Source organism: Podarcis tiliguerta, assembly GCF_965153285.1.
Source record: "Podarcis tiliguerta genome assembly, chromosome: 2".
NCBI classification, from domain to species: Eukaryota; Metazoa; Chordata; class Lepidosauria; order Squamata; family Lacertidae; genus Podarcis; species Podarcis tiliguerta.
In genome coordinates this window covers 94,920,844-94,945,876 of record NC_139535.1, presented here as the reverse complement: position 1 = coordinate 94,945,876, position 25,033 = coordinate 94,920,844, and the positions used below count along the sequence as shown (strand labels likewise).

The following is a 25,033-nucleotide window of genomic DNA, read 5'->3' as shown; positions in this document are numbered from 1 at the left end:
TCGGACATGACTAACCGACTAAACAACAACAACCTTGCAGTTCAATGCACTCATATCTAAACATTGTGCGACATCTTCCAACAGAACTGCAATCCTGAATGCTCTTTTTGCACACTTTCTCTCTAGCGATTCCCAGTGAAGTCAGTGTGAGGCATCTGATCAAGGCCTGTATTTTAAAATGAGCTTAAAGATATATTTGCAAATGTTTGTATGTCTCATGCCAGGCAGAAATCAGCTGGCTAAGTACTTTGGCAGTTGTTTATCTTCCTGCTCACCTGAACAAGGGCCCCCCTGATTTATAGCAGTAGCAGGAGACAAGTTTCTCAAAGTTATAAAAGGGAATTACAGGCTGGCAGCAAATGTTACACTGACCCTACATATTACAGAATACAATCAAGCTGCAAAAACACTAATTAAGAGTTGGTAAATAGTAAGATTTATTGTTTAACAGAAAATAATACCATGTGCCTCCCATCAGACTCTAGCCATATTTTCCTAAGGTTTAAGGTATACTGAGAGAGTTAAAGGGCAATAAATTTTGGGAAGAGCTAATGGGAAAAACAGCTGGCTGGGAAAGGGGGGTGTAAAATGAAGAGGCTTCTTTTGAAGCTGTTTTTACTGAGTTCCTTTTTTACTCTGCAAATGCCTTTTCTTCTAAAAAGCTATCTATGTTATGTATGAGATTTGTTGGCTTAATGTAATTATGCAAAGGATTTAGAAAGTAAGAAATGTTAGATTCTTATGCTAGATTCTTATTTCATTGATGGTGTGTGAGAATGTGAACCCAAGATCTCTGTTTAGATAGAATTTAATACCATGAGCCATTTGTTTTAGCCATTTGTTTTGGAATGCAGGGGCAACAGGGGCAAAAGGTGATCTGGTAATTAAGGTGCCTTGTCGAGGCAAATGTAAGATATATGGCTACTTGTCTGCCATTTATGGATAGAAGGAAATATAGCTCTTTGTCTCCCATAAAAGGTAATAGGAAATGGGTGTATCTTTTATGATTGGTTCTAGCAAACAGCCAATAGGAATTTCAACCAGGCTGATTGGACAGAGGGAGCCAAAGGAGGAGCAAGGGGGCTGGGCTGAGGAAATATAAGTGCTGGCCATCAGGGCTGGAGGGGGCAGAGCTTTGGTAACCATATACCACTGTGCCTATCATTTATTTGTCTGACAAATAAATTATTATTTTAATTTCCCTATTGCTGCGTTGAATATTTCATTCCAGCTAAGCGTTAACCACAAGCAGGGTGCTACAAGTGCAGGACTTGTCTTTCAAGCAAAAGTGATAGGCACAACAAACTCAAGGTGTTCATCTGTTTGAGTACGACTGTATAGGACATGCAACCGTAACATTCCCAGCAGTCTGGTTGTATCCAGAGTTTTAGAAGCCAAGGGATAAGCTGTGAAAAGCTAGTAAAACAAAATGATTCAAGCAACAATTTGGCAGAACTAGACTGATCCTTGTATTGTATAAATATAGGTTAGTAGGGAGATGAAAAGAGACTATATAAGAAATATGCAACTGTGCGGTATAAGGCAATTGATAAAGTACAGTGAGATTAATTGGAAGTTATTTTTAATTTCTTTCTTTATAAGTTTTATAACTGATTTCAGTATCGGGAGTATAAATGATGTTAGTTACACTAATTTTGTTGTTTCTTATATTGTGGTTGTTTGTTTGACTTCTTCATTATTTGCTTGTATGTTTATTTGTTTGTTGGTCTGTTTTCCCATAAATGTATTTATTTTAAATCCATAAAGATATACTTAAAAAAAAAAAGATTCAAGCAACAGGTAGCTAAAAGTGGTGTCGGATGTAGATCAGGTGCTTTGTGAGAAAATGACCATACTCTTAGAGCCTAAACCAGCACCACAGTGTAGTAAATAGCTGTATTACAGATTGTAACCCCTTAGATTCAGCCAGAACACAGACAGTGAACATAAAGGTTCAAACCAGCAACTACAGCCCAATTCTGCATGGAGGCTGCAGGTGATGCAAAGAGAAGCTGTGGGAACATCCCTCACTACTGATGAATCAAGGATAATGTTTCCTGCCGTTTGGCTGTGACAAGAAGAGGTGCTCCTTCTTCCCAGCCCACAGGATGCTACTTGTACCACACTATATTAGTATAAAAAGACGAGAGGATTCCCTGTTGCTTATGGGCACATCCTGCCACCTACTGACAAGACCCATGCTAGACATTTTAAGACTCCGCTGCCACTCTTTCCCAACCTCCTTTGTTTGCACTTATGGGGACATCCCACTAGGACATCAACCTGGGTTGTTGCTGTTTTAATGCAAATCTTGTTAGGAGGAAGTAAATTGCTCCTGTTTTCAATTAACTCTTGTGAGTGACTGAAGAAGCGAGAAGCCTTGAAGAATATTTTTTGGGGGGGAGCAGGGGAGAGAAGAGAGAAATGACATGTCTCCCCCCCCCCCTTAGCTTCACCAGCCCCACATTCCAGGATGGAATTTTAGCCTTTTCCGTAATGGCGTCCCGGTTTTGAAATGCCTTCCCCAAAGAAATGTATACCCAGTGCTGACTGTCGGATCTCTAGTGCCAAGGAACAACCTTCCTATTTGCCCAGGCATTTTAGATCTTGCCTACTTCGACCTATCCCAATTAAAATAAAATAAAATAAAAAGTTTGATATTTGGGGGTTTTTGGAACCTTTTGATGGTGGGCAGTTAAAGTATTGCAAAGCAGGAGACTTGCTTTCTGTTCCACCCTGAATAGGCTGTCACTGGAAGGCATCTTCAAATTCACTCCGTGATGGTAAACCCATTCCTGGGAGACTTCCATCCCAATACTGGATGGGAGTCACAAGGGAGCACTATCTGCTCTGAAGCCTCATCCCACTGCAGGGAAAATAACTCTCTTTGCAACTAGAACAGGACAGCAGAGAAGAGAGACAGCAATGCCTCCTAGCTGCAGGGGGGGGAGAAGAGGCAACAGATCTGGTAGTGGAGTAGGAGAGCTAAAAATATTCCCAAGATACATAGCTGTCAACTTTTCCTTTTTCTTGTAAGGAATCCTATTCAGAATAAGAGAATTTCCTTTTAAAAAAAGGGAAACGTTGACAGCTATGCCAAGATATTTCAAAGCTGGTAACTCACGTGCTCCTTGGCTTTCAGATAGTACGTGCATGTCCAACTTTCAAGAGACTGAGATCTATTCCCACTATAAAAAAACTGGCAGTGATCTACCAAAGTTTTGAGCTCTTTTTAGGAAGCCGAAGTTGTTGAACTTTTTTGGGGGAAGTCAAGCTTGTTGAGCTTTTGGGGGGGGGGGCAGCAATCTACCTCAATCTACAACAGAGCCCTCACGATCTACCAGTAGATCACGATCTACCTGTTGGCCATCCCTGATAGCACATAGGGTAGAGGAGTCTAAAAAGCCTGGGACATAATTTTTCACAACCCTCTTGTGACTAAGGTGGCTCATTTTCCAGAAGGAATGTATTCAGCGTTGAGTACAGTGGTACCTTAGGGACGCGGGTGGCGCTGTGGGTAAAAGCCTCAGCGCCTAGGGCTTGCTGATCGAAAGGTCGGCGGTTCGAATCCCCGCGGCGGGGTGCGCTCCCGTTGCTCGGTCCCAGTGCCTGCCAACCTAGCAGTTCGAAAGCACCCCCGGGGGCAAGTAGATAAATAGGGACCGCTTAATAGCGGGAAGGTAAACGGCGTTCCGTGTGCGGCTCTGGCTCGCCAGAGCAGCGATGTCACGCTGGCCACGTGACCAGGAAGTGTTTCCGGACAGCGCTGGCCCCCGGCCTCTTGAGTGAGATGGGCGCACAACCCTAGAGTCTGTCAAGACTGGCCCGTACCGGCAGGGGTACCTTTACCTTTACAGTGGTACCTTGGTTCTCAAACTTAATTTGTTCCTGGAGTCCGTTCGACTCCTGAAACTGTTCAAAAACCAAGGCGTGGCTTCCGATTGCGGCATTTGGGAGCCAAGCCATTCGGGAACCAAGGTACCACTGTATGCGCTTCCAGAGTTAATGCTAAATACATTACTTCTTGTAAATGAGCCACCATAGTTGCTAGATGGCTGTGAAAATTTGTGTCCTGGGTTTTTAAGACCCATGTACCCGGAAGCTGTACACCGGCTCCCTGGCCAATAAAGCGAGATGAGCGCCGCAACCCCAGATTCGGCCACGACTGGACCCTAACGGTCAGGGGTCCCTTTACCTTTACCCATGTACTATCTGAAACCAAAGGGGCACATGGGTTGCCAGGTGTGAATTTTCCCCCCAGCTCTCCTACCACACTATCGTGGGAAGCAGCATTTCCTCTATTTTTGCTCCAAAACTCATTTGCTGCCTGAACAGGGACCACATTTTCCAAACCGGTCAAAGATCTCAATGGTATCTGCTTGTATGCGACAAGAGCAGGCAGTCCAATCATCTCTAACGTCTTTTGTTTTTGAAGCTGCCAATAATAAAAGAGGGGCTCCAGCTTGGAATTTTTGCCTTTTCTTCTGGCACGTCAGAGAAGTAGATAGGAAAAATGTGCCTCTCTCTAGAAATACCAGTGTAATATTAAACACAAGAACGATTTCTGACCACCTTCCAGCCACAAGAGGAAGACCAAGCTGGGAAGAAATGTATCTTAACCCTAAATAGCTTTGCTTGGCAATCCTCTTTCTCCTTTCACATCTTATTTATCTTTGTGCCAGTGCATTGAGAGTGGGAGCGAAAAGTGTTTCTCCAACTTTGTTGGGGAATATATGGATGCAGAGTTGCGCTGGGCAGTTAGCAGCAAGAAACAGAACTTGCCACCGATACTGAAAAAGCGGGAATAACTGAGCCTTTCATAACCTTTAAAATCAAATGAGACCATTTTGCTTTGTTGTCATTTTCAGAGTGCTATTTTCATTCCACATTCCTCTGCCAAATGGCTGCACCAGCGGATAATATAAATATATTTATTCGGTGTAATTGCCTCCGAGACCATTCCCATTCTGGTACTTCTACTCTGAATCCCAGAGGAAAGTTAAGAGAAGGTTAGAGAACCCCCAGGTTGCTAAGATCACTAGGCATGAAGTTCCAAGGTTGAGTCTAGAAAAATTCCACTGTATACACTTTGCTCTGCTTCTGGAAGTAGCAGATGACTGCCATATTGCCCAATGCGTACAACACTAGTCAGTCTTGCTGGTCCTGATGGCTTAATGCGGTCATCCAAAAAGAGGACCGTTTAAATACACCGCCATCTTGGCTGCTGCTCTGTCCTTGTATTAAAATGTTTCTTCCTGTTTTCTGGCACAGTTGGAAGCATCTCAGACGGGCTTCTTTAGTTTGTCAATAGCAAGCTGACTTTCGGACATTTGCTGCTGCTTGCGTTTCTTTATGTCCCGGTAAGCTTGGACAACCCTTTCTCTTTCCTCCAGCACAATCCTCTGGCGAGCAAGGGATGTGTGGAATACTTTTGGAGTGGAGGGTGTCCCACAGGAGCCCAAGAGAGATGTCAACAGAAGCTCCTTCTTGCCGGCCTGGAATGTAAGAGAGATTGGCTCAAGTTAAAGAAGCACACAGAGGAAAGAGGTTATAGATTGAGTATGATCATGAACACAGAACCAGCTTTCAGAAAACAAACAAACAAACAAACCCTGAAATACCCGAAACTCTGATACAACTAGTTTGATAATAGTATTGCTAACACCAAACCAGTGTTCTTCCCCAAGCTTTGCTACCGATCGTGTAAAATTATTTCCTGTATAGGTAGCAGGGTCACTGGCAAAGTTAGAAGACAGAGATAGAATTTCATGCAGCTACATAACTTACCTTGTCTTTGACAACACTCTTTCTAGGTTTCGCTGTAATTGTTGGGGGCTGTTCAGCAACCTCACCAAACTTCACCGAGTCTGAAAGGAATGGCAAAGAGGTAAGCTCCCAGGGACTGAATTGAGATGGAGATAGCACTAAAACAGAGATATTCTCCTCCCGTTATATCCCACTTAGCAGCCTGACTCAAGCCTGAAGTCCAGTCTAGAGGCCAATACAGCCACTCCTATTTGTCATGTCACAGCAAAGAACAAGTGCCTTTCCGTCCTGTATGTTAATCCCCACAGCACACAGTAACAGAGACTATGGTTCAGCTCCCATTCAAATGTACCTGTCCCTATTACAAAATTCAGCACAATGCAACTACACTTTTATATATTTCAGCTGGGAATTTGTTGCTTTGGACATAAAGGTGTGCCCTAAAAAGCAGGTGTCCAAACTTTGGAAGTGGAGCTGGAACCAAGCTTCCTCTTGACAATAGATTTGCTTGATATCAAAGACCACCAGGCTTTGGCTTTTAATTATCTGGTTTCTTCAGTGTTTGGGATGTTTTAGTCCTACCTTTTAAAAATACGAACAAGTTTCCATTTTTATTCTGTTTCAGCTTTATGTTGGTTTTACTCCATGTGTTATTTATTTATTTATTTGTTGTTATTACATTTGTTTAAAAAAGCAACTAATGAGTAACAACAACAACAACTGACAGAGAGACTGGTGGTTCAATTGATGAAAGTGTTTGCAGTGCTATAAAAACTCCTAACACCAGCTCTCCATGGCTGGATGCTACAGCAGATGGCCTGTAGCTTAAGGGTGCATTCATTTTCCAATCCTGCTTAATAATAATGATGATAATAATAATAATAATAATATTTATACCCCAGCTGAAGCTGGGCTCAGGGCGGCTAACAACAATCAAAATAATCCAACATTCTAAAAACCTTTCATTATAAAAATTAATTAAAATCAAATTGATGGCAATTGATTGACTGTGTTTTGTGTTGTTGTTGTTGTTGTTGTTGTTGTTGTTGTGTGTGTGTGTGTGTGTATGGAATGTTAGGTGTTTTTAAGCTGCCCTGAGTGGGGATTTTGCACCAGAAGAGCGGGATAATAAATAATACGCAAATGATTTAACATATCACTATAAACAGTGATATGCTAAATCAACTTTCTGTTCCCGCACAAACTGCAAGTTTTTGTTTTATAAAGTACAAAGAAAGAAAGATACTTTTTGAGTTGAACTTAGACTACAGCCTTATGAAGATCCAGACAAATCCCATAATCCAAAGCAATTGTGTATCCTGTTGTAACATAAGTCAACACCACAATCCTTCTCCTCAGTATGAAATTCTCAATATCCAGATAGAACTACCACCACAAAAATAAATGCACACTCAAAGCACCCCTTGGGGAAAAATATACATGCAGGAAACATCAAGAAAGATGTGGTGGTTTTCAAACCCTTGGAATTCTGTAGCAGAGATTTGGGGTGTTCTGGAACTCTGAAGAAAGCCAAAAAGCCATACATTGAAAAATACTTCCCCTACCTTTGAGAAAGTCTTTCTCCAGCAATGCTGCTTTTTTCTCCTCTTTCTTCCGACGGATTTTATCCAGCTTCTTCTTCTGAAAACTAGAAAGCAAGTTTTGTTGAAGAAAGGATGCAACAGGAGCTGTACACAGAAATTTCAGCAGAGGATAAAGGGAATACAATTCAGAGCCCCAATCAGAGCAAAGAGGGCTACAAAGATACTGTGTCAATAAAAGGCATTGTGTACCTGGCTATTGGCCACCTGCGGCCAAGTGCAGATGACTGGGTACCAGGATGGTGCCTGACATCTCCACCACCTGGAGGTGCATGCCTGAACCGTTTGCACACACTAATACCACATCCCGTAGAATTCTATCAGTTATATTTTATCTGCACAATTGGAATGAATTTTAGGAACCAAATTGCTTTTTCTGTGCTGCCTGAGCCGGAGCGGTGAAGAACGTTAACAGTTTGTTGTTGCAGCTTGCCTTCACTTACCCCACCCCACTGCCTTGCTCACAGTTGTGAAGAATATTCTTACATTATGAATAGTCTGTGTCACCATTAAGAAAAAGAGGTAGGGACAGGCCAATATCTATGTGGACTGTCCCTAGATCAAATGACTTTTCTTCTTTAAGTTCCCAAAGTTCTCACCCTAGCTCAAGGTTGTCATCTGAACTAGCCAGATGTTTAACTGAAAATCAATCACAGTCAGCCCATCATTTGAAAAATAAGACTTTAGAGCCATCTTGCCCCAAAATGGCAATGAGACATTTCATTTTGTTGACAGTAAGCTTGGTTTAAGGAGCCATTTGGCACCTAGCTTATATATCTGAGTTTCCAACATTAGCTGCAAACTAAGGACGTGGGTGGTGCTGTGGGTTAAACCACAGAGCCTAGGGCTTGCCGATCAGAAGGTTGGCGGTTCGAATCCCTGCGACGGGGTGAGCTCCCGTTGCTCGGTCCCTGCTCCTGCCAACCTAGCAGTTCGAAAGCACGTCAAAGTGCAAGTAGATATTTACCACTCCGGCAGGAAGGTAAACAGCGTTTCCATGCACTGCTCTGGTTCGCCAGAAGTGGCTTAGTCATGCTGGCCTCATGATCTGGAAGCTGTACATCGGCTCCCTTGGCCCATAAAGTGAGATGAGTGCTGCAACCCGAGTCTACGACTGGACCTAATGGTCAGGGGTCCCTTTACCTAAGGGATCAAGCTTACTCTTTCTTCCTCTGGGACTTTTCTGGGACTGGCTCTTCTTTTTCGGGTTCACGCTGCAGCTGGTATTTGGTAAGGAACATCACATGCTGAGTTTCCCGCTCAATGCGCCCGATGTAGGTAGAATCTCCCTCTCCTTTTCGCCGCTTGAATTTTGGCACAGGTATGTCACCCTCCAGTATATGACCTGGTTGCTTCTCTGAGATGAAAACACAAACTATTACAGTCTTACTGTGCCCAACAGCACCCAGAGAAATAAAGAAAGATGAAGACAAAAAAACCTTTATTTCCCTGGCCCTCTGCAAAACAAAAATAGACAAGCACAGCATCTATTTGACAGTGGTCCAAGCTAGAGCAGTCTAACATACTTCTGTGGGGCATAAATGGGTGTCACACCATGTCCAACCACCCTAGATTTCCCCACCCCCAAAATGTCACAGTCCTGGTGCTAGCTAGGAGGACTGGCTCTGCAACTGAATATAGGATCAAATTACATTGGAATCCATTAACTTCCCAATATAGCATGTGTTTTTTGCACTGATTGTGTTTATTATTACAGAGCTCCTTAGAGCAGATAGCTGCTGGCCCTCTGCCATAAGCAGGCAACGGATGTTGTTGCCAAAAGACAAATGGATTGGCAATGAGTTATTTATTTCCTTAATAAATTTACACCCAGTTTTCACGAAAACAAATCCAGAACAGTTATGCTGTTACTGACTGATCAATTCCCCATGCCAAAGCTTAATGAACTGAAAGTTGCAGAGGGACGTATTGTGCTATTATGGTAAAGAGACAGTAATCCTAGAATTGTAGAGTTGGAAGGGACCCTGAGGATCACCTAGTCCAGGCATTCCCAACCTGCAGCCCTCCAGATGTTTTGGCCTACAACTCCCATGATCCCTAGCTAACAGGACCAGTGGTCTGGAATGATGGGAATTATAGTCCAAAACTTCAGGAGGGCCGAAGGTTGGGGATGCCTGATCTAGTCCAACCCCCTGCAATGCACAAATATGCAGCTGTCCCATATGGGGATCGAACCTGCAACCTTGGTGTTATGAGAACCATGCTCTAACCAACTGAGCTATCAGAATTGGGTCCATAGTGTATGTTGGAAAAACATGAAGACTGCTTTTTTACCCTTTTTCTTTTTCTTCTTGCTCTTGGGGTTCTTTAATTCATCACGGCTCCTCATTATTTCCCGCAACCGAAAAGGAATTTCTTGCTCATCCAGGCACTGAGTTTTATTCTTCTTAATTTGTCTACAGGGTTTTAAAGGGGGGGAGATGTTACGGGCAAGGTTGTACAGCTTGTTTCAACAATTAAAATTTCAAAATGCCTTATGGTAAGTACGACCAGAAGACCAGCTTGAATGACAGGTTTAGAGCAGCTGTCCATCACACAGGCAACTAGCAGGCAAAAGCTTGGGATCACAATTTCACAGGCTGCTCCATATTAGAATGTCAAGGTTACACCATCTGTACAGGGGCAGCTACAACAATGCCCACATACAGGACAGCTGCAACAGCATCATTTATTACATCGTGACATCAATGTTTTAAGCAGGGGTACCTAGTATATGCCCCTCCAGATGTTGCAGGGCTAAAAGTCCCATAACCTCTGACAAGCAACAGAAATTGGGAAGCCAAGACCTGAAGGGAAACAGCGTAAGCACTCCTGGTATAAAGTGGCAATTGATTACATTTACCCGAAAGCAACACAAGATTAGGATAATAGTTATATTTTAGCAACACCTGGAGGGTGCTTATATATACAGTGGTACCTCGGGTTAAGAACTTAATTCGTTCCAGAGGTCCCTTCTTAACCTGAAACTGTTCTTAGCCTGAGGTACCACTTTAGCTAATGGGGCCTCTCGCTGCTGCTGCGTGATTTCTGTTCTCATCCTGAAGCAAAGTTCTTAACCTGAAGCACTATTTCTGGGTTAGTGAGTCTGTTACTTGAAGCGTATGTAACCTGAGGCACCACTGTATGTCGAACTCTGAGCACTGAGTCTACTACTACTAATCATCTGAAAACAATGAACCTCAAGCTTGACCTCAAGTTTAAGCCGCACCCATCCCGAGGACAGTACTAAAGCAAGTTTTGTTGCGTGAGTTTTGGTGATCTTGAGCCGGGTTCCAGACGCAGCTGACATTCCCAGTGCCAAAAAAAGAGAGAAAGAAACCCCAAAGGCACGCTTACCCCACTACCGGGAAGCGCACAACCGAAACCCGACATCGGCCCGCTTTTTAAGCAAGCCGCTGAAAAACCTTCCAATCCTCAGCTCCGCGTCTGCGATAAGGAGGGTGATGCGCATCACGTGGGCCTACCTTACAGGTCTGTTGTTTGCCAGCACCCCCCCCCCCGGGACAACGCGCACACCGAAACATCACCGGCGGGATAAACACCCACCTGCCCCTTGGAGCAGCCCCTTCCCGCGAGGCGGTGGCAGCAGGCGCCGTTTGCGTCCGCACCTTCCTTTTGCCCATCGCGCCTCTTCTTTCCTTTCCGCTTCACCCACGTGCGCCTGCTCTACTTCCGGTGCCCCCCTTTGCCCGCTCCCCATTGGTTGAAAGCTTTGACATCTCGTCGTTCCCCGCCCACAGCCTCCCTGGAGGCCGCTGAGGCCATTGGCCGAGAGAGATGCCAGTCTCGGCGCCCGGCGCAGGGACGGAGCGTGGCTTCTTCCCAGGCAATCCGGAGCTGATGTTGATGCTGCTGTTAGTGGGCGCCCTCCGCTGCAGCCGGCGGCTGGCCGGGGCTCAGGCTGCAGCAGCAGCAGCGGCCAGGCACTCGCAGGGGAAGGTGAGGGGGTCCGGCGGCGTCGGGGCGAAGCTGCTGGTCCTGAGCGCGTTTACTGGGCAACGGGTCGCTCTTGCCCGCGGACGGAGAATCTGCTGGGAGGAGGCAAAGGGAGAGAGCAGCCTGGAGTCGGCTGTGCCTAAAATGCCCGCTTCAAGAGGCGCCCCGCTTTTCCCTTTCGCTTTTTAGAGTTACAGGCTTCAGGAGATGGCTTGTGGTTTGTTTATAGGGCACCACAGCAAATAGCAATAATGTTGTGGCGACTGTTTCTAGAAGGGGATTTGTGTGCTGCTCCACCATGAAAGACTCTGATCACAATTATTATTACCCCCCATTATTATTATTATCGTCATTATTATTTTTGTACCCTGCCCAGTGTTTTTCTTCCAGAAAAAAAGGGGCCGGTACTCACCATGAAGTTGCTACACTTAGTGCCACATTTTAAACCAGTGGTTTTTCTTCTAGAAAAGGTGCCGGCACTGCATACCCCCCCCCAAAAAAATAAGAAAGCACTGATCCTGCCTATCTGACTGGGTTGCCATAGCCACTCTAGGCAGCTTCCATTATCATCAGCATTATCATTACAATCAAACCATGGTTCCTAAACAACTCTATTATCGTGTGTTTTGATTCCCAGACGCCGAAAACCCGAAAGTAAATGTTCCGGTTTTCGAACATTTTTCGGAACCTGAACATCTGACGTGGCTTCTACCTGAGTGCAAGAAGCTCTTGCAACCAATCGGAAGCCACGCCTCAGTTGTCAAACGTTTCGGAAGCCGAACAGTATTCCAGAATGGATTACGTTCGACAACCAAGGTTTGACTGTATTTTATTTGTACCCTGCCCAGTGTTTTTCTTCTTAAAAAGGGGAGGGGAAGTACTCACCATGAAGTTGTTACAGTAAGCACCATATTTTTAACCAGTGATTTACTTCTAGAAGAAAAAAGTGCCGGTACTGCATACCCTCATAAAAAAGCACTCACCCTGCCCACCTGACTGGATTGCCCCAGCCACTCTGGGCAGCTTCCAACATATACAAAAACATATTGAAACAGTAAACATTAAGAACTTCCCAATACAGGGCTGCCTTCAGATGTCTTCTGAAGGTTGTGTAGTTCTTTATCTCCTTGACACTTGATGGGAGAGCGTGCCACTCAGCTATAATAGCCCTAGATGTTTCTCCCAAGTCCTCAGCATCCGCCAACCCACAGGGTCCATGGATCGGGGTGGTGGGAGTTGAAAGTCCAGTAACAACACCTGGAGGACCACAGGTTTGCATCTCCCTGTGTGGCATTTGGTATACATGCATTTGTCGATGCTCCATTTCTGTTCAGACTTCCCACAACACACACTTTATTTACAGGACTTGTTGCCTCAAAACGTGATAGCTGCTGACTGAGATGGCTTTAACAGGAGGTTGGGCAGATTCAAGGAGGATGGCTGCTTGCCCCAGAGGCAAGATGTATGAGTTTAATATGTCACAGATTTTTAAACCGTTCGGAGTTCGAATTTGTCATTACTGATACTGCAATTGGGATATACGGTATAGCACGTGGGTGGGTAGGCAAACTAAGGCCCAGGGGCCGGATCCGGCCCAGTCGCCTTTTAAATCCGGCCTGCGGACGGTCCAGGAATCAGCATGTTTTTACATGAGTAGAATGTGTCCTTTTATTTAAAATGCATCTCTGGGTTATTTTGGCCTGCCTGGTGCTTTTACATGAGTAGAATGTGTGCTTTTATTTAAAATGCATCTATGAGTTATTTGTGGGGCATAGGAAGTTGTTTGTTCTTCTTCTTTCCCCCAAAAATATAGTCCGGCCCCCACAAAGCCTGAGTGACACTGGACCAGCCCCCTGCTGAAAAAGTTTGCTGACCCCTGGTATAGCACATGTTACAAATTCTATGAATAAAATACATGAAATCTGGCAAGTCACACCCTGGGATGGATGGGAAGTACTGGAAATAAGCAGCGGGGATATAGAAAGGGTTTAATCCATTTGTTTCTGTTTTTGTCCTTGCTAGGAATGCATCTATCTATTCGGGCACTCACACAATAGTGGGACTGCAGTGCTTTTGCACAGATCCCATCACAAGTTCTTAGTTAACATGTGGAGGTTTCCGGCAATGCTGATGGTCGATGGACGGCGGTACATGCACGCAGATGCACAGGACAATGGTTCCAAAAATGCTACTTCCCTGATGGGCAAGGAGCCTGGCTCCAAGGAAGAGGCTGCTTCTTCAGAGGACAAAGATTCTGCTTTTGCCACCCCTCCAACACTTCTCCCCCCCACAAACTGTTGCATGAGTGGATGCCACAACTGTGTCTGGATTGCATACACTGAAGAGCTTCTGAAGTATTACCAGGACGGTGGAGAACAGGCATTAGCAGCTGTGGACAAACACATACAGGATGAGAATATAAAAACGATCTTAAAGATGGAGATCAGATTCCGAATGAAGAAGGACTGAAACCTTTTAAAAAGAAAAACAACAACACTGTCACAGCTACATACCTCATGCCTGGTCTTGGGCCGTAACAGATTCTGAAGGAAAAATCTATCCTGATTGTTTATACTCCCTTTTCTGAAGTAGAAGGGGCAAGTCTAATTTTATACAGGAGTCCCAGTATTATTAAGCCTATCGGGATGATATGCAGTCCTAATATTCTGTTAAATTTGAACTACCTGTTCTTAAAAAGATGTCCTTATCCTGTATCCAATGATGATTATTATGTTTAACTGTATTTATTATTTAATAATGAAAAACAATGCTGGTTTAAGATTGGAGTTAAGCCTATCTCAGGTTGGCTGATAACTCTTGTTATGAGTGCCACTCAGTAGGGTGATAATGTTATTTACTATGACGATTCAAAGTGCTTAAAAAGGTAAAGGTAAAGGACTCCTGACAGTTAAGTCCAGTCACAAATGACTCTGGCGTTGCAGCGCTCATCTCGCTTTACTGGCCGAGGGAGCCAACGTTTGTCTGCAGACAGTTTTTCCGGGTTATGTGGCCAGCATGACTAAGCCGCTTCTGGAGAAACCAGAGCAGTGCACGGAAACACCGTTTACCTTCCCACCGGAGCGGTACCTATTTATCTACTTGCACTTTGACGTGCTTTTGAACTGCTAGGTTGGAAGGAGCTGGGATCAAACAATGGGAGCTCACCCCGTCGTGGGGATTCAAACCACCAACTTTCCGACCGGCAAGCCCAAGGCTCAGTGGTTTACACCACAGCGCTTAGCCTACATTATTTCAGTAATCCTTATAGCTGCCCTGTTACATAGATTGAGGATGAGCCATAAAAGTGAATGGCTTCCATTGTCCTCCACTTTCCCTCATAAAGGGCCTACAATCAGCAATGCTGCTAAGGATGCAGCAAAGCAATATTGGGCAGGGCAGAGGGCTTGGCAGGTTTTGTCTCCATTTCCAGCAATGCTGCCAATTGTAGCTCTTACTTTGCCCCCTCGGTGATAGGAAGAGCTTTTGTGGAAGAGAACCAGCACCCACAAAAGTGCATGCCCCTTCTAGGCCAGAAGGGGCAACCAACTGGAAACCCAGTGTATCAGAGGCATATATTTCTGTGTAATATTATTATTGGGGAGCTGCCTAGTCATGTGATACCTGTGTACAGAGCACTGCCTATGATTGCCAACTGACCGCAAAAAAACTGGCAAAACTGGCTCTGTACCTTTAGGATCACTGTTAACTGGCACAAAATCTGCCAGTGAACCTTTTTTGCAGAATGGATGAACATTGTGCCTGCTGTTAAAGGAGCCAATTAAAAAGATGGCATTCCTAAAAAAGAGAAATTTCCATTTGGCTGTGTTAATTCCACTTAATTCAGACCAGCTAACCATAGCCTTGCCTCATCGGTAAAAAGCCACAAACTGCATTTCAAAATCCCAGAGAAGGATCTTGTGCAAAGCTTTGTATTTCCTCTGGCCCCTTTTAGAAAAGCAAACTGCCACCCTTGTCCTTGGTTTGCCAGGATAATATCACTTACGATCCTTTCCTAACCCCCTTGCTCTAAAGGATTTCTCAGACAGCCTAATCGCAGGTCACTTTAATGGAACTGCTGAACGTTCCACGAATTACAGCTAGCTAGACTTTAGTAAATAGGATTAAGCTACATTCTGTTAAGTGAACACAGCTGGATCACTTTGTGTACCAACTTTTTTAAAAGAAATGCTTAATTTGGTGCAAGTGGCGTGAAACTCATTGTACTGAAATGCATTGGTAGGAATTCTTGCTTGTGAGAAAGAAGGACACCAGAAGCCTTGAATTCACCACCCCACCTTATGTTTACACAGGCAGCCCTTTGTTTGTGATTCTTGCACAGAGTATAGCTGCAGCTATCTTCTTACTTTAAGATCACCAATTCTTTTTTTTTAACCAGTTCCCGTGGCAGAGCCTCCCAACAGCAACCTGATGGGCATATATTTTAAGGTGCAAAAGCAGGTCAGGACAGGTTTTGTTTTGTTTTCTAGCCAGATGGCAAGCTTACTTTCAGGACATTTTGCTTTGTAATGATCTCTGGTGTAGAGGAACATTTTGCAAGCAATATAGACCATTAGGTGGAAATGGCCTTAGCTCCCTGTAACCTACAGTTTCCTATTGCTCTGCTGAACAGCTGATCGTTAAAGGGAACCTCTGTGTATCCTCTTGCACCCTTCTCTGCTCCTGAGTGCAATGTATTGAGAAGTCTTGCCTGCAGCCATCATCTCCCACAATCACTCAGCACTTGGTTATTGCAGACCTTGTTTGTACAAGTATTCCACAACTGCTGTCTAAACATAGATAACACTTGTATTAGACTACTGGTAATTTGGGCTGTTCTGCTGGATGCCTCCAACCTCCTCTCACTAAGCCTTGCCATTCCTGCCCAAACCATGTAAAACAGAAGTGGGTGTGCGGCCCCTGCAGGCCCAATTATTTTGATTTCATATGGCGGCAATGCCTGCTGGCATAGGAGTATATGAGCCAGTGTGGTGTAGTGGTTAAGAGCAGTAGACTTGTAATCTGGTGAACCGGGTTCTCGTCCCCGCTCCTCCACATGCAGCTGCTGGGTGACCTTGGGCTAGTCACACTTCTCCGAAGTCTCTCAGCCTCACTCACCTCACAGAGTGTTTGTTGTGGGGGAGGAAGGGAAAAGGAGATTGTTAGCCGCTTTGAGACTCCTTTGGGTAGTGATAAAGCGGGATTTCAAATCCAAACTCCTCCTCCTCCTCCTCCTCCTCTTCTTCTTCTTCAAACTGCACAGAACATCATTGGGCATGTAATGTCATGGAAGTGCATTTGTCTACTGGTTCTAGAGGCAACGGGCAGATGCTGAGTCTATCACAATTGATCTGGAAAAATTTCCATACATTTCCCCCACTCCCCCTGTTCTGAACATCCAGCCCACAATGTACCTGTCATTGAGGTTGATACGGGATTAGAAACAAGAGATATAATCCTATTAGGAGGAGCAGAATAAATCTAGCAAACCCCTTTGAAACCTCTCCAAAGCTAGAGATACACTCACTGGCAACTCTTAATTCTTGCTGCAGTGGTTCAGGCAAAGGTTGACACTGGCGTCTGGTGAGTAGCAGCCCCCTAATTTTTTTCTTTGGCTCATAGTTATCTTTTTAATCCACCCAATTTGCAGCTTCTGCTTTAATGTGGGTCCTGTTGTGGTTGTATTCCTGGGAGGACAGACCCTGCTATAAGAGAGGAGGCCCACGGGTGCAACAAACTCTGTGTTGAATTTCATTCTAATGCTTCCTCAGCCATGGGATGTCACTGGGTAGCTATGGGCAAATACTGCCTTTCTGCCATAGGGTGGCTATTAGCATGCATAATATTAATAATTTTATTCTTTGTACCCTGCCTATCTAACTGGGTTGTCTAGCCACTCTGGGCAGCTTCCAACAAATATAAAAGCATCATAAAACTGACTGATCCTGCAATGCTATGCATACTGAAATGGGAGGAAGTGAGACTTCCAAGGAATAGCAAGGCAGCAAAAGTAAAAAATGAACAGCTTTTTGTAGCTTGACGAGACAGCTTGTCGTTGGCAAATGGATACGGGAGCATAAAAGTAGATGTGAGAGTTGTGGCTAATTTTGTATAATTAAACAATGGGGTGAATGTACACATTTATTTGACTGGCTGCATATCTGAATCATAACTTTTTTAATGGTTTGGCTTTTTAGATACAAGGTGTGGGAATCCTCAGAACAGCAATTAAGCTGCTAAGTCTTTCCTCATTAGCTAGAATAGCTGTGGAATAAATATCATGATCTGTGTGATCTGGAAAAATTAACATTACTGAGACTGGGAGTAGCAGGGATATGCATCAGTTTTCAGAGAGGGATGGTAATAACTAATGAACATAAATAAAATCCTCTCCCCCTGAAATAATAATCCTGTAAACAAGTGCAAATATTAGCAAGCTTGTTTACTGGAGAGGGGGAGAAAAGGTTTAATCAGATTAGCATTTGTTTAGGGATTTATCTATGAACAAAATTAACGCAACACTGCACCAGACCAATGCCCCATTTATCCTAGTGTCCTAACGACAACAGCCGGCAGCTTTTCTTTGGCTAGGCTGTGCGATCTGCTGAGGGCACATAAAGCAACAAACCAAATTTAGCTGTCCATTGGGTGCGCATGGGCACATTCTATCTGCACTGCCGTGTGTCAAGTGCATTGCCATGCCAGGTGCGTTTGGCACGCGTCATTCGCCGAGAATAAATTTCACATGGCACTCTCCTGTGCAACCCCATTCCAGTGTCTTCTTGCCCTCATTCCTAGGGATGAAAGTGAAATAGAAAACATCGGGTGAGTTGAACAGGGAGCGGCTTCTACAAGTCCACACCCAGACAAGGCCGAGATAAATCAGGTATTTCCTGGATCCTAGCCAGCTACTTTTTGAGTGGCTCTGAACATTATAATCTGAAGTTTCAGATGGAATAATTAGGGTTTCAACATCAAAGCTTGGTCCACACGTGGGTTCCAGTCCAAGTGTAGAGCTAGTCAAGTCGCATGAACTACGAACTAAATATTATTTCGCTCTGTGCTACTTGAAGAGTGAATGGTGATGAACCTAAAAGTGTTATGTATGGAAATATATGTGAGGAGTTGTGTCTTAGAAGACAAAAGCTTTACCCTGGCATCTTCAGGTGGGTTTGGGAATGCCCCCTGCCTGAAACTCTGCAGAGCCACTACCAATTAGTATTAACTTCACTGGATTAGATGAGTTAATGGTCTGACTCAGTATATATATTCTGGAGTTAAAGATGTTGCACCTCATTTGTTTCTTTTCTTTGGAACATGAACTCAAGATGTGATGGAAGTTCAACAGCTGATGTAATTAGCTGTCCACAGAAACACTAGACCTGGGAGTATAATCCTTTTCCCTCCTTCCTTTCTTCACAACAGATTAAACCACAGGAATCGGAAGCCATTTTTGGTGCCGCAGCATTTTCACGGCAGCCATGAGCCTCGAACCTCCCAAGCCAGAAATCAAATCAGCCACCAGAGTGACTGGAGGTCCTGCCACCCCCAGAAAAGGACCCCCCAAATTCAAGCAGAGGCAAACCAGGCAGTTTAAAAGCAAGCCACCAAAGAAGGGTGTCCAAGGGTGAGAGATGGAGACGTTGCTTGGGTGAAGAGGACTGATTTCACGTTCCTCCAAAAACAACCAGTGTGGTGTAGTGGTTAAGAGTGGTGGACTCGTAATCTGGTGAACCGGGTTCGTGTCCCTGCTCCTCCACATGCAGCTGCTGGGTGACCTTGGGCTAGTCACATTCTCTGAAGCCTCTCAGCCTCACTCACCTCACAGAGTGTTTGTTGTGGGGGAGGAAGGGAAAGGAGATTGTTAGCCGCTTTGAGACTCCTTAGGGTAGCGATAAAGCGGGATATCAGAATCCAAACTCCTTCTTCTTCTTCCTCCTCCTCCTCCTCCTCCTCACCACTATCAACAGCTAGCATCCCTACCAGTTCCAGGAGCAGTTTTAAAACCATTGTTTTGTGTATAGGAAGCAGGGGCTACCTGTGGCATTTTGTCACCTGAGGTGAAATGCCCTGCTGCGTACCCTCGAACATTTCTCCCGTGAAAATAGGGACGTCCCATTCCATAATGATAATTTTACTATTTACATCCCACACATCTTACTGGGTTACCCCAGCCACTCTGGGCATTATATAAAAACATAATAAAACATTAAACTTTTTTTTTAAAAAAATCCCTATACAGGATTGCCTTCAGATGGCTCGGGAGTTGTAATAACTCCATACCCTCCAACGCTTCTCCAATGAAAATAGGGACGTCCTAACGAAAAGCAGGACATTCCAGGGTCAAATAAGAAACTGGGACGGCTTCTCTAAATCAGGGATGTCCCTGGAAAATAGGGATACCTGGAGGGTCTGCTGCTGCCACACCTGAGATGAGTGGCACAAACTCCAGAAGGGCTTCCCCTTGAGACAGGGGGGGGAGGTATTCTGCAGAGCTTTGACACTGGTCCTTCTCTACCCTTAGAGGTTGGGGAGACCAGCAGCAAAGCTGGGTGGAAGAACACGGCTGCCACCCCTTGGGTAGGTGCCGCCTGAGGTAACCGCCTCACCCTGCTTCATGGGTGGGCCAGCTTTAGAGAACACATTCAGTCTATAGGTCACATATTTAGTTCCAGTCTTCACAGCAGGTTTCAAAAACATTCCTGTTTCTCCTCTTCTGCTCCCAGATGACTCAAAATGGGAATTTCTGTGTTTGCCACAATGCTAACAATTTTGGGGGATTCGGTCAAACCATGGTTTAGGCTCCCCCAAAATAAAGGAGAACTTTTCTGTGAGTGGAATTCAATGCAATGCTAAGTGGGATATGCAAACAGGGAACAAGGTCTGCTCACACATAAATAACGGTATTTTCCCATGTATAAGACTGCATCCCCCCCCCCAAATTTTTAAAGTTTAAAATTGGGGGTTGTCTTATACATGGAACATTACAATTAAATATTCTTAATTTTGGGGTCAAAAAATAGGGGTTGTCTTATACATGGGAGGGTCTTATACATGGAAAAATACAGTACCTTCCTTTTCCTTACTCCCCTCCTTCCTTTTTTTAAAATTATTTTTATTCAATTTTTCCAATACAAAATTTACCGTATTTTTCGCTCTATAAGACACACCAGACCACAAGACGCACCTAGTTTTTGGAGGGGGAAAACAAGAAAAAAAAATTCTGAATCTCAGAAGCCAGAACAGCAAGAGGGCTCGCTGCGCAGTGAAAGCAACAATCCCTCTTGCTGTTCTGGCTTCTGGGATAGCTGCGCAGCCTGCATTCGCTCCATAAGACGCACACACATTTCCCCTTACTTTTTAGGAGGGAAAAAGTGAGTCTTATAGAGCAAAAAATACGGTATACAATTCATACATTTTTTTTATATATCCATTCTCAGTTGCTCCCCTCCTTTCTTGCATGTAGCCCCATACCTGTCTGGGCATTCTCTCAACCTTCCAGTACAGATTTATGGGTTACACATGGGCAAGGGAGGCAAAGTTCTGTTGCGTGATTGGACCCTGCTCTGCACATGCAACACCTTGAATCCTGTCCTGGGATAACAATTGCCATTCATGCACATTTTGGATCTGATGGTATTGGGATTTAAACTAGTGAAGCTATCCAGTTTGCACCCACAAGGAACAGAATGGTTTTTTATGAGTCAGCATGGCAGCCTGCTATGTGGAACAGCAAGCCAGAATGCTGACTCATTAATCAATCTGTTGGTAACGGAGGAGACAGGTCCAATCCTGCTGCTTGTAACATTCTTCTCTCTGCCAGCAGATTTTTCTGGCTGGGAACGATTCCTTTACAAGCAGCAGGTTGGAACCTTCCCCATCAGTGAATCTAGTCATTTGCCTATTCAGGAACAATTCTCCTTCACAATGCCTCTTCCACTATCATCTTTCTCAATTAAGGAACTCACTTTCTCACTGCCAAACCCAGAGATAGGGCACTAAGTTGGTGATGTGGTGCAAATTGTTATTCTGGGGAAATGGCTGGTCCAGATATTTGACAATGATGCAACGATTAACATATAGAAAATACTAAATAAATAAAAAAATTCTTCCAGTAGCACATTAGAGACCAACCAAGTTTGTTATTCTTCAGATATCTGAAGAAGTGTGCATGTACACGAAAGCTCACACCAATAACAAACTTAGATGGTCTCTAAGGTGCTACTGGAAGGAATTTTTTTTTTATTTTGTTTTGACTATGGCAGACTAACACGGCTGCCTACCTGTAACTAGAAAATACTGAGCTAGACAAACCACTGGCCTCACTTCTTATGTTCGCTTGGAAATGCAATGTACTTTAATATTCATCCGTCTTGTCTTGTGGGTACTGCAGGAGATAGAACTCAACGATGGCATGCTGCATTGCTTTCGTTTAGGTTTCAAAAGTGCAAGGTTTGCTAGTCCGAGACATGGTTATAATGTTTACCATGGATCTGGTTTTCTTCTTCTTTTCTTTCTTGATTTGTGCAAATGCAGGTTATGAGCAAAAGATATTTAGAATACGATTAATATGTCAGGTGAGGGACGCGGGTGGCGCTGTTGGTTAAACCACCGAGCCTAAAACTTGCCGATCAGAAGGTTGGTGGTTTGAATCCCCGCGACGGGGTGAGCTCCTGTTGCTTGGTCCCTGCTCCTGCCAACCTAGCAGTTCGAAAGCAAGTCAAAGGTGCAAGTAGATAAATAGGTCCCACTCCGGCGGGAAGGTAAACGCCGTTTCCGTGTGCTGCTCTGGTTTGCCAGAAGCGGCTTAGTCATGCTGGCCACATGACCCAGAAGCTGTACGCCAGCTCCCTTGGCCAATAAAGCGAGATGAGCGCCGCAACCCCGGAGTCGGTCATGACTGGACCTAACGGTCAGGGGTCCCTTTACCTTTACCTTTACTATGTCAGGCACCATGGCAATAGTGTGTATGTGCCTTTTAGACTGTGATTCGGTTGTGTCCTGCAAGGAATCTGCGGCAACTTTGCCCAAAGCTGGTGAGGGTTCTGCCATGTATGGAATTATTGAATCAGCGGCTGTCCTGAGACTTAAGCTCTTGCGTGGAAAAATCACCATCCTGCCTTAAACCACTCTACGTGGTGCCCTATAAAGAAATTATATCAGGGATAGACAACATGTTGCCCTGAATATTTTATTGGACCACAACTTTCACCATCCCTGGTTGTTGGTCAGGTTAGCTGGGGCTGATGGGAGTTGTAGTCCAACATCTGGAGGGCATCACAGTGGCCATCCATGGAATATATAATGTGGAGGAATGATCCGGGTAGGGTGAAAAAGCCAAATGCATCATAGACTGCTCTTTCTCTTTTCCTTTGCAGATTTGGCGATGACATCCCTGGTATGGAGGGCTTAGGGACAGGTACCAAAGATTCCTATTTTTAGTGCACCACACAACATTATTCTGCACCTTTGTTAGTACAAAAACTGCCTGGTTTTTCTTTATTGATGTTTTCCACCTACCAAGGAATCTGTGTGTTTTGCCTAAGGATGGAGGCAGGCCTGGGAACCACCTTGTGTTTGTATGTCCTGAGATTGTTTCTCCTTCCCAGAAGGCCTTAGTGCAACCCACTACCTCCACAGCACTTGCAGCACTTTCTTTGCGTGTCTACTAGTGCTACCTCCTGCCATTCATTGGTTGAGGACTGTTTTTAATCGCTCGTCTTGGCATCCCCACTTTTGGGTAAGGCCATGCCAACATACCATGCGGTGTTTTGATAGAGTCCCTTCTCTCCGAACACCACTGCACAGAAACTGAAGTCCTTACTTCACATGAGCCTCATTTATGATTATGAACCCCCACAATTGCTTCCTCGACCAGTGTGAGAGCGAGTGTGGTGTAGTGGTTAAGAGTGGTGAACTCGTAATCTGGTGAACCGGGTTCGCTTCCCGCTCCTCCACACGCAGCTGCTGGGTGACCTTGGGCTAGTCATACTTCTCTGAAGTCTCTCAGCCCCACTCACCTCACAGAGTGTTTGTTGTGGGGGAGGAAGGGAAAGGAGATTGTTAGCCGCTTTGAGACTCCTTAGGGTAGTGATAAAGCGGGATATCAAATCCAAACTCTTCTTCTTCAGTTGTCACCACAGGCCTTTGGGGCAGATTTCAGCCTAGAAGCACAATGACCTTTGGCAATAAGCGTATTCTCTCTTCCTTTCAGATATTACTGTGATCTGCCCCTGGGAAGCCTTCAGCCACTTGGAGCTACACGAGCTGGCCCAATATGGCATCATATAAACACACAGAGGCCAGAAGTGGGGCTGCATGGATATTTGCCTTCCCTCCAGTTGAGGAGGCAGCTTCTGTGACCTTCCTTTTATCTGTGCTCCTAGCCTCTTCAAATCAACTTTGCAGAAATCAGCTCTTGGCCTCCAGCAATTGATAAAACCATAATAAAACCCAAGTGAGCAAGTATTATGCTTGACTTTATGCTATTGTCTCTATCTGCGATGAACCTCCCTCCGTTGCAGCTACAGTTTGCAAAAATAGACATCTTTACATGTATAGTAGTTTCTCCATTTTACTATGACATCATACCCTCCCAACATTTATCCAAGGAAAATAGGGATGTCCCATTCCATAATGATAATTTTACCACTCCACACATCTTACTGGGTTGCCCCAGCCACTCTGCGCAGCTTCTAACATATATAAAAACATAATAAAACATTAAACATTTTTTTTAAATCCCTATACAGGATTGGCTTAAGGTGGCTTGGGAGTTTGATAACTCCATACCCTCCAATGTTTCTCTGATGAAAATAGGGACATCCTAAGGACACGGGTGGCGCTGTGGGTTAAACCACAGAGCCTAGGACTTGCCGATCAGAAGGTCGGCGGTTCGAATCCCTGCAACGGGGTGAGCTCCTGTTGCTCGGTCCCTGCTCCTGCCAACCTAGCAGTTTGAACCTTGCACATCAAAGTGCAAGTAGATAAATATGTACCGCTCCGGTGGGAAGGTAAACGGCGTTTCCGTGCACTGCCCTGGTTCGCCAGAAGCAGCTTATTCATGCTGGTCACATGACCTGGAAGCTGTATGCCGGCTCCCTTGGCCAAATAAAGCAAGGTGAGCACCGCAACCCGAGTCTGCCACAACTGGACCTAATGGTCAGGGGGTCCCTTTACCTTTACCTTTAAGGAAAAGCAAGACATTCCAGGATCAAATCAGAAACCAGGATGGGCTTCTGTAAATCAGGGACTGTCCCTGTAAAATAGGGACACTTGGAGGGTCTGTGTCATTCTCTTCCTTCTTATCTATTCCCTGGAAGTGGAGAGGTGGTGGTAGTGAGGAGGTTTAAAGCAGTAGATGCAATGCGGCTAGCAACCACTGGACCTGGTGGGGCAGTCAAGGAGTTCACTGGATAGAGGGCGAATTTGTTCGGGGTTCCTCTCCCTCCTCCCTTGCGAAGATGCTGTGGACACTTAATCAAAGACCGAGTAAAATATACTGGTGGGCCTTGCCTGAGTGACCAGCCTCCTGTGAGCAGATGAACTCATGCAATGAAAGCTATTGCAGCACTACTTGTTGGGCTCAAACAAGGAAGCACGAGGGCAGGGAGAGAGACTTTATTTGCAACAGGGAACCTTTAAGATGCAGTGTGATGTGAGTGGAATACTGCAGTGGAAAGGAGTAAAGTTGAAAATATGGATTCTGCACA

The 25,033-nt window shown here is 44.8% G+C and overlaps 3 protein-coding genes across 5 annotated transcripts; 2 read left to right on the top strand and 1 right to left on the bottom strand.

Moving 5' to 3' along the window:
• Nucleotides 1-4,917: 4,917 nt before the first annotated feature.
• On the bottom strand, nt 4,918-11,064 carry CCDC137 (coiled-coil domain containing 137). The gene is made up of 6 exons (XM_083428020.1): nt 10,935-11,064; nt 9,663-9,784; nt 8,529-8,724; nt 7,332-7,414; nt 5,788-5,867; nt 4,918-5,495 (listed from the first exon to the last, which is right to left on the bottom strand). The coding sequence occupies exons 1-6, from the start codon at nt 11,009-11,011 to the stop codon at nt 5,283-5,285; spliced, it is 771 nt and encodes a 256-aa protein (XP_083284146.1). The 5' UTR covers nt 11,012-11,064; the 3' UTR covers nt 4,918-5,282.
• A 117-nt stretch (nt 11,065-11,181) lies between these two features.
• OXLD1 (oxidoreductase like domain containing 1) lies at nt 11,182-15,996 on the top strand. Of its 2 annotated transcripts, XR_014507504.1 has the most exons (3): nt 11,182-11,327; nt 13,347-14,208; nt 14,566-15,996. XR_014507504.1 is itself a non-coding variant. In XM_083424506.1 (2 exons), exons 1-2 carry the CDS (start codon nt 11,229-11,231, stop codon nt 13,791-13,793), a joined length of 546 nt encoding a protein of 181 aa, XP_083280632.1. In that variant the 5' UTR covers nt 11,182-11,228; the 3' UTR covers nt 13,794-15,996. The 2 variants fall into 2 exon arrangements, 1 of the variants encoding a protein (XP_083280632.1); XM_083424506.1 differs by having other exon boundaries at nt 13,347-15,996.
• Nucleotides 15,997-16,125: 129 nt separating this feature from the next.
• Nucleotides 16,126-23,789, top strand: PDE6G (phosphodiesterase 6G). Of its 2 annotated transcripts, none has more exons than XM_083424507.1 (4): nt 16,126-16,904; nt 18,747-18,948; nt 22,700-22,740; nt 23,536-23,789. In XM_083424507.1, exons 2-4 carry the CDS (start codon nt 18,803-18,805, stop codon nt 23,610-23,612), a joined length of 264 nt encoding a protein of 87 aa, XP_083280633.1. In that variant the 5' UTR covers nt 16,126-16,904; nt 18,747-18,802; the 3' UTR covers nt 23,613-23,789. The 2 variants fall into 2 exon arrangements, with proteins under 2 accessions (XP_083280633.1, XP_083280634.1); XM_083424508.1 differs by lacking the exon at nt 16,126-16,904 and adding an exon at nt 17,602-18,207.
• Nucleotides 23,790-25,033: the final 1,244 nt, after the last annotated feature.

Excerpts from the sequence above, each read along its gene's own strand:
- CCDC137 (XM_083428020.1), bottom strand. The coding sequence starts at position 11,011 with ATGGGCAAAAGGAAGGTGCGGACGCAAACGGCGCCTGCTGCCACCGCC. Across the intron at positions 9,785-10,934 it reads GGGGCTGCTCCAAGGGGCAG|ACAAATTAAGAAGAATAAAA; the intron begins GTGGGTGTTTAT and ends AAAACCCTGTAG. Across the intron at positions 8,725-9,662 it reads CAAGAAGAAAAAGAAAAAGG|AGAAGCAACCAGGTCATATA; the intron begins GTAAAAAAGCAG and ends TTTTCATCTCAG.
- OXLD1 (XM_083424506.1), top strand. The coding sequence starts at position 11,229 with ATGTTGATGCTGCTGTTAGTGGGCGCCCTCCGCTGCAGCCGGCGGCTG. Across the intron at positions 11,328-13,346 it reads CCAGGCACTCGCAGGGGAAG|GAATGCATCTATCTATTCGG; the intron begins GTGAGGGGGTCC and ends TGTCCTTGCTAG.
- PDE6G (XM_083424507.1), top strand. The coding sequence starts at position 18,803 with ATGAGCCTCGAACCTCCCAAGCCAGAAATCAAATCAGCCACCAGAGTG. Across the intron at positions 18,949-22,699 it reads CCAAAGAAGGGTGTCCAAGG|ATTTGGCGATGACATCCCTG; the intron begins GTGAGAGATGGA and ends TTTCCTTTGCAG. Across the intron at positions 22,741-23,535 it reads TATGGAGGGCTTAGGGACAG|ATATTACTGTGATCTGCCCC; the intron begins GTACCAAAGATT and ends TCTTCCTTTCAG.